At 42.8% G+C, this 13453-nt stretch overlaps 1 protein-coding gene across 5 annotated transcripts in view; it reads right to left on the reverse strand.

Moving 5' to 3' along the window:
* Positions 1 to 13453, reverse strand: part of LOC142578571 (uncharacterized) — a 38935-nt gene that overhangs the window by 10207 nt on the left and 15275 nt on the right. For all 5 annotated transcript variants that reach the window (XM_075687959.1, XM_075687958.1, XM_075687954.1 and 2 more), the window contains exon 5: positions 3089 to 4150. In XM_075687959.1, the coding sequence (XP_075544074.1) occupies positions 3089 to 4150 (1062 nt within the window). The remainder of the gene's footprint in view (positions 1 to 3088; positions 4151 to 13453) is intronic.

A 13453-nucleotide genomic window follows, 5' to 3' on the forward strand; every position in this document is an offset into this window, starting at 1 on the left:
ATTCTTCCTGTTCTCTGGGACCCTTGAAGTCGATAGTCGCTTCGTAGAGAGCTGCCAGTTTTTCAAGCATTGTCTCCTCCATCTTTGATAAAATCGACCGTTATATTCAATCTTCTCCTGCTGCTTCTCCTTGTTTCATGTCTTGCAAGGCCCTTCTAACCTCATCACTAATTATAGAAGTAGTCTCTGCAATCTGTTCATTACTGCTTTGAATGGAGGTATTGTGGCTCCTCTGCGTACTGTACAGGTCAGTATAGGAGTCTCCCGCTGCTTTTATTATACCTTCGAGATTGCTGATGATATTACCCTGCTTGTCTTTCAGTGCATGCATTTTGGTTTATCCAATGGCAAGTTTCCTTCTCACTAATTTCATGCTGCGTCCATTTTTTACTGCTTCCTCAGTCTTTTTCATGCTATAATTTTCGAATATCCTTTATTTTCTCCTTGTTGATCAGTTTTGAGAGTTCTGCGAATTCTATTTTATCTGTTGAGTTAGACACTTTCATTCTTTTTTGTTTCTTTATTAGGTCCTTTGTTACTGGGACAGCTTGTCTACTGGTTGCCTTGGTGCCTTACCTCCCACTTCAATTGCTGCCTCTGAAGACAGCCTAGTTACGGTTTTATTCATTACTTGTATGTCATCTTCATCTCTCTGTTTATACAAGGCAGCATATTTGTTCGCAAGTAGCAGTCTGAATTGGTCTACTTTTGGCCTTACTGCATCTAGGTTGGCCTGTTTCTTCCTGACCAATTTTACTCCTCTCTTCAAATTGAGGTGTATCCTAGACCTCACCAACCTATGGTCACTGCACTTTACGTAACACTTCAACATCCTTCACTATGCTGGGATCAGCAGAAAGTATGAAATCTATTTGATTTCTTGTTTCACCATTAGGGCTTTTCCAGTTCCACTTTTTGTTGCTACGCTTCATGAAGAAACGTTTATTATTCACAGCTTATTCCATTCCGCAAATTCTACCAGCATCTCTCCTCTAGCATTCCTAAAATCGATGCCGTAGTTGCCAATTGCTTGTTCACCAGCCTGCTTTGTCCCCACTTTTTCACTGAAGTCGCCCATTACTACAGCATACTGAGTTTACACTTTTCTCATCGCTAATTCAGCATCTTCAAAAAACTGATCTACTTCATCATCATCATGACTGGATGTTGGAGCGTAGGCTTGTACAACCTTAAACAATGCCTTTTATTAAGTCTCATTACGACTACTGCTACCCTCTCATTTATGCTGTAGAATTTGTCAATGTTGCCTGTTATGTCCTTATGGATTAGGAATCCTACCCCGTATTGCTTCTTATCTGGGAGACCTCTATAGCAGAGGACATGGCCGTTAGCACTGTACAAGCCTGACCAGTTGTCATCTCACTAAGGCCAATGATATCCCAAACACTGACTGATGGTTCTTTAAAGAGTCCTGCTAAGCTAGCCTCATTCAACAGAGTTCGGGTGTTAAAGGTTGCCAGGGTCAGTTTCCATTGCTCTGTAGTGTATATTTATTGGTTTTTAAAGCCCTTCTTATGCAATCTTAAAGGGACTGATAACCAATTTTTATGGTGCCTTTTTTTTTTTAGTGCAATGGAAAGGTTACTGATCAGAGTGTCCTAAAATATAGCGGTAAAGCGGAGAATGCTGAAGAAAATATATACCAGAATTGTTTTATCTGCGGTGAGGATATTGTGGTGTGCTGGAAACAGTAATAGGTGAGCACGATAGCGATTATACGCGGGGATTAGTGCAGCTCTAGATGCAAGAAAGTAATATTTTGTTTATCAAGTCGACGTTCCTGCCGTTTCTTTTCTTAAGTATTGAACAATAATCGCTACGTGCTTTCATGGTTTCCTGTCCAAATGCTTTGGTTATATACAAGTGAAGGTTCCACCACCGTAGTGCAGTGCATTGTTGAATCTTGCAGTGAGTGGGTGCAGCCCACTCTGGTATCGCCTGCACCTTTTCTGAATCTAACAAAGCTATAGGAGTGCTGGCACTCATCTACAGCACAGTTAGTCAATGGCATTTTGTATCTCACAGGAAGACCACAGAACTCGCATTCGCAAACTCGCGTGCATACGAAAGCACTAAGGTGCGCCGCCATGCAATGAGGGATGCCACGCCTCTACAGCGCCACTTGTGAAGGTAGCACCGCTTGTTAGCGTGAATTTGTTTGCTTTGTAATATGTATAAAATAATGCGCAAACACATATGTAGTATTAAGACTGATTTTAAACAATAAGTATGGTGCTCTCGATAACAGCCGACTTATGTACAGTAAGCTCATTGACTACATCCCAAGCACCAAAGTTTTGTGATCAGTTCGCACCACTTACCATTTTTCGTGACTCTGCCAATTTAAAATTATAATTACTGCTTAAATTGTGAACAGCATGCTCGATTGTATCACTATAAATCAGTGTTTTCATATCCACCAACATGTCATGACACATTCTGGGCGGCTGTAGGTGTTTTGAACATTTTATGGCTCAGCTTGACACGCGCACACAACACAAAAGCATGCATCTAAATCAAAACAGCGCAAGAATGCAGATTTTATATTATTAAAGCACATTTCCTTGCGAGTACCATGTCATGCATGTGGCAGGGTAGCATTACACCTAGTGCGGTATCACATTTCCAGAAATATTTATATTGCTTGAAGTTTTAGTACTTGTATGGCAAATGAATGATTCTATTGAACTGATCTGCATTACATTTAAATATTAGTGCTGCAAAGAGATATGCCACAATTTATCACGAACAAAATTTTGCAAGGCAGTTTTCCCATGATGCAAGATACCATAACTTAAGGGCATTATTCATTGGGAAAATACTGCAAAATGTGTCTGTCAGTGGTGTGTCTTGGTGTTTTTTTTCTGCCTCTTAATTTGACCCGCTGGACAATGTATTTTGCCACTCCCGTCATGTTCGAATTAATGCAAGTCCATGGATTTTTGTTTTGGTTAACTTGCCTAATGAGCTAGCTGATTAATAAATGATCCCGAGAGATTGCAGGACCATTATGAAGCTCTGAGAGCTTTACACAAAAACTGTGCCCAAAAAAAGGGGACCAACTTACCAACACTGTGCACTACGACTTCCACTGTCCTTCCAGATCTATGCTTCTTGGACTCAGCACCTGCTGGTAAGAGTTCAGATGCACCTCGCTTCACGACACTCAGCACGGAACGTAAGAGGGGCGGACTTGCACTTCTGCTGCGCGATCTCGTCCGAGCACATGGGGATGATAGAGGGGAGCTTTCACGGTGCGGGCTTTGGTCCTCAGTCCTGCCCTGCCTGAGCAGCAGTATCTTGCCTCCCACAGGCTTCACTGGCACAGTAGACTCAAACTTTCGGCGTCTAGCTTCAAAAACGCTGCTTGTAGAGCGGTCTTGGCTGTCGACACTTCTTGTGCTGCCTGGTGTGCCCTCCCGGGAGCTGTGCCTTTCTCGTGCTAGTCGATCTTCTCTTGCAAGGTCTGGAGAAAGGTGGACAGCTCTTCGACTATCAGTAGAGAGACCATTTGTGAGCCTTCCCTCATCATACTTCTGTTGGCACTCTTCCATGGCTGGACTTTTCCTTCTTGTGTGCCTCACAGGACTGGCATTGCCACTTTGTGACTGCAAGCCTGAACAATCAATGGGCACCTCTGGAGAATTTTCATTTGGCACTACACTAATCTTTTCGTGTCCACCATAGACACTTGCTTCCGTTCTGCTTATCAACCCCAAACGATCCTTTGCGGCAGATGTATCCGAGCTGTCACCACCTGCCTGGAGCTGAGCGCAGGCAGTTGTATTATCAATGTCAACATTGCAACCATGTTGTATAGCATGCCCAGGGGTGCGTTCATCACTGGACTTATGCACACAGTCAGTAGCGCTCGCTTCTGAAGTCACGTCATGCCGGGGGGAGGAGAATGCTGGCAAATCAGATGTAGACTCACTCAGACAGCTGTCTAGACAATCTTGGGCAAATCTACACTGTGGTGATTCACGTGTAGAGTTTTGCTCATCGTCTGAACTGCGCCCGTCAGTACTTGCACCACTATGGGATGACGCGGAACCAGAGCGCAGCAGGTCATCATCGTCACTTTCCTCACTTTCAGAGCTGGACTCGAAGTGACTGAACTTGCCTGATGCTGGAAAAGAAGAGATGAGCAACTAAATAGCTATTCTTATGGCACCTTTAACAGCAACAATGATCAATATACTATTAACTGCAGGAGATAAAAATTCATCATTACCGTACCTACCCACCTGAGAACTGTTACATATGTAAAAATCTCCTGGATATGATACTGAGGGGAAAGCACGTGTTTATGTTTAAAAGCTTGCCCCAAGCATATACCTTTTGTGCGATATGTATGGGCTTTATTAATGATACTTACATTTAGACACAGCACACAAGTAGCAACAAACTGGGAACAGCAGAGACTGACAAGCAACACACTGTTCTTAGATCACAGTCTCATTTTTTGGTAATATGGCCCTGTAAAGTTTGCCTGCTTCAGGAACTTGTTTGTATAAACTTGCTTCAAGTGCCCCGCTGATGTCCTTCCACAATCAAAAGACTTCCAAGGGTTTCATCATAGATCGAAAGTGAAACTTTCTTAACGAACAGAATGAATTTTTCACAAAACTTCATGCAATATTCGTAAAATTGTACAACAAGCCTTAATTCACAAACTTTATTGAAAATTCAAGTCTGCAGACATGCATTACGCAGATATGGGAACTAGGCTATCGTATTAGTACAAAAACATCATACCAATTACAGAGAGCATCAGCATGTGCTTTATGCTACGGTCTCAAACACTTATTAGTTTTGCAACCATCACAATAATTTCAATTAGTTTGGATTTGATAGCTATGCCAGGATATGCCAACCTCTGCGCTGTAAACTAATCCTCCACCTACTTATATTTTGCATTTAAGTGGCAGAAATAAAGCTTACAGGTTATTTTCTTAGCCCAAAACCTTACTTCGACCAGGGCTTCCTCCTAAGTGTCACACAAGCATGATACCCAGATGCGTAACGTCCCGGGTTCGTCTCTTTGCCGATGATCTCGTAATTTACCGCACAATTTTCTCCGATATCGATTGCTAATGCTTGCAACCTGACCTTGATACAATTACCTTATGGTGCTCCAAATGGCTAATGTCGCTTAATATCTCTAAAACCAAGTTAATGACATTTAATGGCCGAAAGTCTCGAATTGAAAACGCTTACTTCATCAATAACAGCATGATCGAGTCTTCCACTTCCTACAAATATCTTGGCCTTCATTTCCAGTCTGACCTAACGTGGTATCACCATATTAATTTAACCCTAGCAGCTGCTAACCGCACTCCAAGAATGCTTAAAAGAACCCTCAAGCAAGTGCCACCACTCGTATGAAAACAGGCATATATCACAATCATTTGCCAAAAAATTGAATATGCTGCGGCGATTTGGGATCCCCATCAGGTATACCTAGCTTCTAACCTTGAAGCCCTGCAAAACCGTGCTGCTCGATTAATTTTTTTCCAGATTATTCAACATTCAACATTATTAAAGAAACATGCCAATTTACAATCCTTGAGCCTTCGTCGCAAACACTCTCACTTATCACTATTTCATAAATGTTTCCACCGCTCCTCACTTCATCATGATTTTTTTCAGTCACCGCCGATTATCTTTCCTCGCCACGATCATCCTAACAAAGTGAAACAAATTTTGTGTCGCTCATCAACATTCACTCAATCCTTCATACCATGCACTATCATCGATTGGAACGATTTACCCTCATACATAGCCATGGAAACTGACATAGCCAAATTTAAGGAAATAATTTGCACTACTGTGACATGCTGTTAAAAATGTTGTTTTCTAATTTAGTATGTTTTCTTGATATTTTTTTAGATTTTGGGGTTTTACGTGCCAAAACCACTTTCTGATTATGAGGCACGCCGTAGTGGAGGACTCCGGAAATTTCGACCACCTGGGGTTCTTTAACGTGCACCTAAATCTAAGTACACGGGTGTTTTCGCATTTCGCCCCCATCGAAATGCGGCCGCCGTGGCCAGGATTCGATCCCGCGACCTCGTGCTCAGCAGCCTAACACTATAGCCACTGAGCAACCGCGGTGGGTTCTTGATATTTTTTTTTTTATGCTTTGCGAGTTGCTGCTTGCTCCTCACGTGTTTATGTATGTTGTTTTTTGGTTCAATTTCACATATGATAACTACACTGCCTTGTGGAGCGGTAAAAATTTCTTGTAAATGTTTTTCGTTTTATGTATGCTGTACCTGAATGTACATTTGTGTTGTTTTTTGTAGACCCCCCCCCCCCCATGTAATACCCTCCTTCGAGGGCCTTTAGGGGCATTGTAAATAAATAAATAAATAAATATGAGAGCCATTCTGACATCCATACCAGACGGGGCCCCACTTGCTGTGCCATAAAATGTACCAGTTCATTCACTGTACCAGTTGCAGCACTAATGCACTTGCAAGTAAACAAGAAAGGGGAATGTGAGTGACTACATAAGAATCAATTGTGAGGTGTCAGGACACAAGCTTCTCCTTGGCATAAAAACTACATTCTGCAAGTGTTAAGTTCATTTAAAGGGTCCCCGAAACAGTTCGGACAAATTTAGTAGACGCGTAGGATACAGCGTCTTATATTAGGAGAGCTACGGACGATTACAAGATACCCTCCTCCATAGCCATGCATTTTCTCCTCAACTCATTCACTGTGTGCGCGGTGCTAAGCTCCGCCTTCACTGGGCTCTGCGTCATGATGGCACGTTGTGACGTCTACTTCTAGTTGACCAGGAGCGAGCCAGCGAAGCTTCTCTGCTAGCCACCCGGCAGTCGACCCCAAGCAAGAGCTATCGACGCAGCATACGTTGCGAGCATGTCTGTTGCAGCGCCAAGCGTGTCTGGTATTCCGATAACCACAGGCGAGATGGGAGTTTTGACGGATGGGTAAAGGCATAAACTCGAGCTGATGAAGGAGCTTTAGCGGAAACGTACGCAATTGGCCAAAATTAATCTGGAGTGACTACAGCGTGCCTCAAAATCAAATTGTGGTTTTAGTATTTAAAACCCCGGAATTCAATTTCATATGGCACACTAATAAGATAGTGTATCACTATTTTTCTTGCATTATATGAACTTGCCACGCATAAAATGCATTACACCATGCTTGCAACCTGTAAGGACAGAACTTCAGTTTTTTTTTCCATAGAAGAGGTTTAGGCTTGGCACATGTCGTGTCATGGAGGTCACTGCGGTTGGGAAAAAATTTCGCCACACATGCAACAAAGTCCAACAGTGTGCTGTCGCTCTTGAAGTAGCGGAAGCTTGAAAAGGCGTGCCATTTTAAAATCGACATACAGGGCCTGCACATTTACCAAAGAAAAAAAATCAAGAAAAGGTGGTACATCAGTTTGCCATCTTGGTGACTACCAGGAGTTAAGTCACTCAAGATGGAAACAAATTCCAGACAAAACATAACATAAGAAGTCAACAAACAAAGACACCAAGGACAACATGGGGGAAATTGCTAGTACTTACTAATTGAAGTAAAGAAATTATAAATTAATGGAAATGAAAGTGGATGAAAAAACGATCCCACATCATTGCATTATGTGTGCGATGTTGGCGGCGGATGTGGAACATCAGCCGCCAAGGTTTGCGAGTGGTGGAGCTGGCTAAGACTCCCAGGGTTAGTTCTAGTAGTAAAACATAAATACCCAAGAAAGCAGAAGGGTAAATGGTGCCGTGGTGGCTCAAGTGGTAAGAGCATTGCATGCGTAATGCGAAGACGTGGGATCAGTCCCCACATTCGGCAAGTTGGTTCTTTACTTCAATTAGTAAGTACAAGTAATTTCCCCTGTGTTGTCCTTTGTGTCTATTTGTTGGCTTCTTACGATACGATTACAAAAATCGGGCCCCTCGGTTAATCCCCTTCTCATTCATGACACAAAACATGTCACATTCCCTGAACAATGTCTCGCCTTAGTGCAAACAGAAGGCTTACATCGGCGACATAGTGACATTTCTGTACACCACGAAACCTGCCAGCTTACAAATTACACCCATTCTATCTCGCATGAATGCAAACTCTCCTCCACATCCCTCGGTGCTGTAGCTTGTCACATGGTTTTAAATTAAATTCCCAACAGAGTCAAGGCACCTATAGTCCATAATGTACGCTGCGATGAGCCATAATGAAAGGAGCCTAGACAGCATTTCACAAGCCAGTGATCTTCACATGAAGCGTGCTACTTGATTATATTCTTGCATTTATTTTTCGAACTTCAGAAATAGAAATATGGCATAATTATATGCTTATAAACAATAGTGCAGTCACCTATAAGAATGAAGGCATGAACCACTCAAATATGTATTACTGACTCTTACGGATGAGTGTTTCCATTAGGCAACATACCAGAAGAAATTTTTCTTGCCAAGTTTCAGTAATGAGCATGAAGTATTTGTGGCTAAATGTTTTCGGTCAACACTGAATGACAGGCATCAAGTGTCATATGTACGCTTAGAGCTGAAACGCAGAATGAGGAAGAAGTTTGGCACGCGACTTGCTTTCCTTTGAAAGCATGGTCAGAGGAATGCAAGACCTCCACCTGCAGTGGTATCACACACATGATGTAAAGCAAATAAAATGTACAACCATGGTTCAGATATGACGAGAGCTGTCCTTACAAATTTCTAACAAAGCCATAGGTGGTTTGGGGCGAAGCCCACTTCCATTTAGTTTTCTGCCTCCTTAATGCTAAAAAAGTTTTCGTAAAATATATTTCTTTTCGCTGATTTTGCTTATTCTCAATTGGTTTTGCACATTTAGATAGAAAATAAACATTTTTTTTTTTCAGGTATTTATGTCTTGACCTTGAAATGAATGTTATATGTCTTGACCTTGAAATGATTGTCATACGTAAGGGTGCCACCTAGACAGTATGTCTCATGGAATAGTTTCGCACAAAATTATCGTGTCAGCACACCGAAAGTGGTTAAACATTACCTTTCACCTAACCCGTGGCCTTCACACTTAATACTTATTCCGTCCGGCCATGGCTGTGCACCGCCTATTTTGGCTACAATGTCATGCGATGGGGCAAGCACTGTCTATTTCTCCGATTTGAACAGAGAATGTTTCCACATCTCTTTCTGGTGCAGTTTTTCTCCTTACCGTGGTAACGGTGACCTCAAAATGGTGTATGTGCAGTGCTCGTCAAGGCGACGACTGCAGTAGAACTACATTGGTTACTGTACTGGCACCATTCACATTTCTGCAACCAGGAGACAGCGCTAAACTTATTGTCCTATGAAATGATGGACAGCTTTAGCAAAGCACTGCTTACATTCCGCTCATATTTCCCACACTCAGACACTGCAGGGAACTGCATAAGTTTCGTATTTGATAAGCGCGTCTTGCTGAGACGCGAGCAACGCACCATCAGCTAGGCTACAAAATGACTGAGAATCCAAATAGACAAGTTCTCATGCTTCGCTCCATCGCCTTTGTAAGCGGAGGACACCAATCTTCGTACAGCTGCTGGCAAGAACGTTGTATGCAAGTGCACTAATGTTCCCGCTAAGCAGTTGTGTGAAAATTGCTAGCATATACTGGTCAGAGTGGAGCAGACAGTAAACGCTCCACCAGAACACGCCAATCCCTCTGCATATTATTGGCTGCCGTTGACACTGAACTACTAATTTTAACCATGTCATTCTTTCTGACCTCTTGCCTTCCTCTGTACAGCCTCGCAAGACTTCCACAAAGCCCAGCTTTTCAGAAGAAACTCTTGCCTGAACATGTAAATGCATGTGTACAGACAATAGCTGTAGCTGAATCAGGTGAAAGTGCATCATTGAAGAAACATCTACATTTAATGCATCTGCGTATTTATTTCTACAGGTACACAAATTTAAGTATACATCATCATCATCATCATCATCATCATCATCATCATCATCATCATCATCAGCCTAGTTACGCCCACTGCAGGGCAAAGGCCTCTCCCATACTTCTCCAACTACCCCGTTCATGTACTAATTGTGGCCATGTTGTCCCTGCAAACGTCTTAATGTCATCCGCCCACCTAACTTTCTGCCGCCCCCTGCTACGCATCCCTTCCCTTGGAATCCAGTCTGTAACCCTTAGTGACCATCGGTTATCTTCCCTCCTCATTACATGTCCGGCCCATGCCCATTTCTTTTTCTCGATTTCAACTAAGATGTCGTTTACCCGCGTTTGTTGCCTCACCCAATCTGCTCTTTTCTTATCCCTTAACGTCACACCCATCATTCTTCTTTCCATAGCTCGTTGAGTCGTCCTCAATTTCAGCAGAACCCTTTTCGTAAGCCTCCAGGTTTCTGCCCCATATGTGAGTACTGGTAACACACAGCTGTTATACACTTTCCTTTTGAGGGATAGTGGCAACTTGCTGTTCATGATTTGAGAATGCCTGCCAAACGCACCCCAGCCCATTCTTATTCTTCTGGTTATTTCAGTCTCATGATCCGGATCCGTGGTCACTACCTGCCCTAAGTAGATGTATTCCCTTACCCCTTCCAGTGCTTCGCTACCTATCATAAACAGCTGTTCTCTTCCGAGCCTGTTAAACAATACTTTAGTTTTCTGCAGATTAATTTTCAGACCCACCCTTCTGCTTTGCCTCTCCAGGTCAGTGAGCATGCATTGCAATTGGTCTCCTGAGTTACTAAGCAAGGCAATATCATCAGCGAATCGCAAGTTGCTAAGGTATTCTCCATCAACGTTTATCCCCAATTCTTCCCACTCCAGGCCTCTGAATACCTCCTGTAAACATGCTGTGAATAGCATTGGAGATATCGTATCTCCCTGTCTGACGCCTTTCGTTATAGGGATTTTGTTGCTTTCTTTGTGGAGGACTACGGTGGCTGTGGAGCCGCTATAGATATCTTCCAGTATCTTTACATATGGCTCATCTACACCCTGATTCCGTAATGCCTCCATGACTGCTGAGGTTTCGACTGAATTAAACGCTTTCTCGTAATCAATGAAAGCTATATATTAGGGTTGGTTATATTCTGCACATTTCTCTATCACTTGATTGATAGTGTGAATATGGTCTATTGTTGAGTAGCCTTTACGGAATCCTGCCTGGTCCTTTGGTTGACAGAAGTCTAAGGTGTTCCTGATTCTATTTGCGATTACCTTAGTAAATACTTTGTAGGCAACGGACAGTAAGCTGATCGGTCTATAATTTTTCAAGTCTTTGGCGTCCCCTTTCTTATGGATTAGGATTATGTTAGCGTTCTTCCAAGATTCCGGTACGCTCGAAGTTATGAGGTATTGCGTATACAGGGTGGCCAGTTTCTCTAGAACAATCTGACCACCATCCTTCAACAAATCTGCTGTTACCTGATCCTCCCCAGCTGCCTTCCCCCTTTGCATAGCTCCTAAGGCTTTCTTTACTTCTTCTGGCGTTACCTGTGGGATTTCGAATTCCTCTAGGCTATTCTCTCTTCCACTATCGTCGTGGGTGCCACTGGTACTGTATAAATCTCTATAAAACTCCTCAGCCACTTGAACTATCTCATCCATATTAGTAACGATATTGCCGGCTTTGTCTCGTAACGCACACATCTGATTCTTGCCTATTCCTAGTTTCTTCTTCCCTGTTTTTAGGCTTCCTCCGTTCCTGAGAGCCTGTTCAATTCTATCCATATTATAGTTCCTGATGTCCGCTGTCTTACGCTTGTTGATTAACTTAGAAAGTTCTGCCAGTTCTATTCTAGCTGTAGGGTTAGAGGCTTTCATACATTGGCGTTTCTTGATCAGCTCTTTCGTCTCCTGCGATAGCTTACTGGTTTCCTGTCTAACGGAGTTACCACAGACTTCTATTGCGCACTCCTTAATGGTGCCCATGAGATAGTCGTTCATTGCTTCAACACTAAGGTCCTCTTCCTGAGTTAAAGCCAAATACCTGTTCTGTAGCTTGATCCGGAATTCCTCTAGTTTCCCTCTTATCGCTAACTCATTGATTGGCTTCTTGTGTACCAGTTTCTTCCGTTCCCTCCTCAAGTCTAGGCTAATTAGAGTTCTTACCATCCTATGGTCACTGCAGCGTACCTTGCCGAGCACGTCTACATCTTGTATGATGCCAAGGTTCGCGCAGAGTATGAAGTCGATTTCATTTCTAGTCTCACCATTCGGGCTCCTCCACGTCCACTTTCGACTAACCCGCTTGCGGAAAAAGGTGTTCATTATCCGCATATTATTCTGTTCTGCAAACTCTACTAATAATTCTCCTCTGCTATTCCTAGAGCCTATGCCACATTCCCCCACTGACTTGTCTCCAGCCTGCTTCTTGCCTACCCTGGCATTGAAGTCGCCCATCAGTATAGTGTATTTTGTTTTGACTTTACCCATCGCAGATTCCACGTCTTCATAAAAGCTTTCGACTTCCTGGTCATCATGACTGCATGTAGGGGCATAGACTTGTACCACCTTCAATTTGTACCTCTTATTAAGTTTCACAACAAGACCTGCCACCCTCTCGTTAATGCTATAGAATTCCTGTATGTTACCAGTTATTTCCTTATTAATCAGGAATCCGACTTCTAGTTCTCGTCTCTCCGCTAAGCCCCGGTAACACAGTACATGCCCGCTTTTTAGCACTGTATATGCTTCTTTTGTCCTCCTAACCTCACTGAGCCCTATTATATCCCATTTACTACCCTCTAATTCCTCCAATAACACTGCTTGACTCGCCTCACTAGATAGCGTTCTAACGTTAAACGTTGCCAGGTTCAGATTCCAATGGCGGCCTGTCCGGAGTATAATTTAAGTATACATATACTATTAAATATAAGCTTAATGGCATAACATGGTGCAAGTACTCCTAATGACGTCATGTGGGAATCGATCAGATTGCTCAGCTGAGTGACATGACTTGCCCATTCTATGCAGAATGGGCGGTGTGGCTGAAAATGTGTTAAGTGGTGCTACTGCGATCTGTACCCATGCAGATGTTTAAAACCAAATAATAAATTCCACACATTAAACAGTGCGGCTAAATTTCTCCCATTATTAATAGGACCTACCCTACTTACTTGGTGCATTTGTACAAAATCGTCAAATTGTTTCAGGGTCCCCTTAACTTTGAGCACTATATGTCAAATCAAGTGTTGTCGGCCATCTCTGGACCCCAGCAAACCATGTCTACAACATACATCCAAATGTGACATCCAAATGAGTGTCTCTCTATAGGGTTCCTCCTCTCCAGGCTCTGTCAAGTCATTAACAGATGTAAGGTGGCATCCAAGAAACAATCTCTAGCAAGAATTTTTTCAGAATTGGTTCAGTAATAAAGGGAGAAGTCAATGCGTTACAGAGAAAAGCATGCAACCCTCTCAGCACAGAAATCCTCTCCCATTGTATCAACTAA

The sequence above is a fragment of the Dermacentor variabilis genome, chromosome 1 (assembly GCF_050947875.1).
Source record: "Dermacentor variabilis isolate Ectoservices chromosome 1, ASM5094787v1, whole genome shotgun sequence".
Taxonomy (NCBI): Eukaryota; Metazoa; Arthropoda; class Arachnida; order Ixodida; family Ixodidae; genus Dermacentor; species Dermacentor variabilis.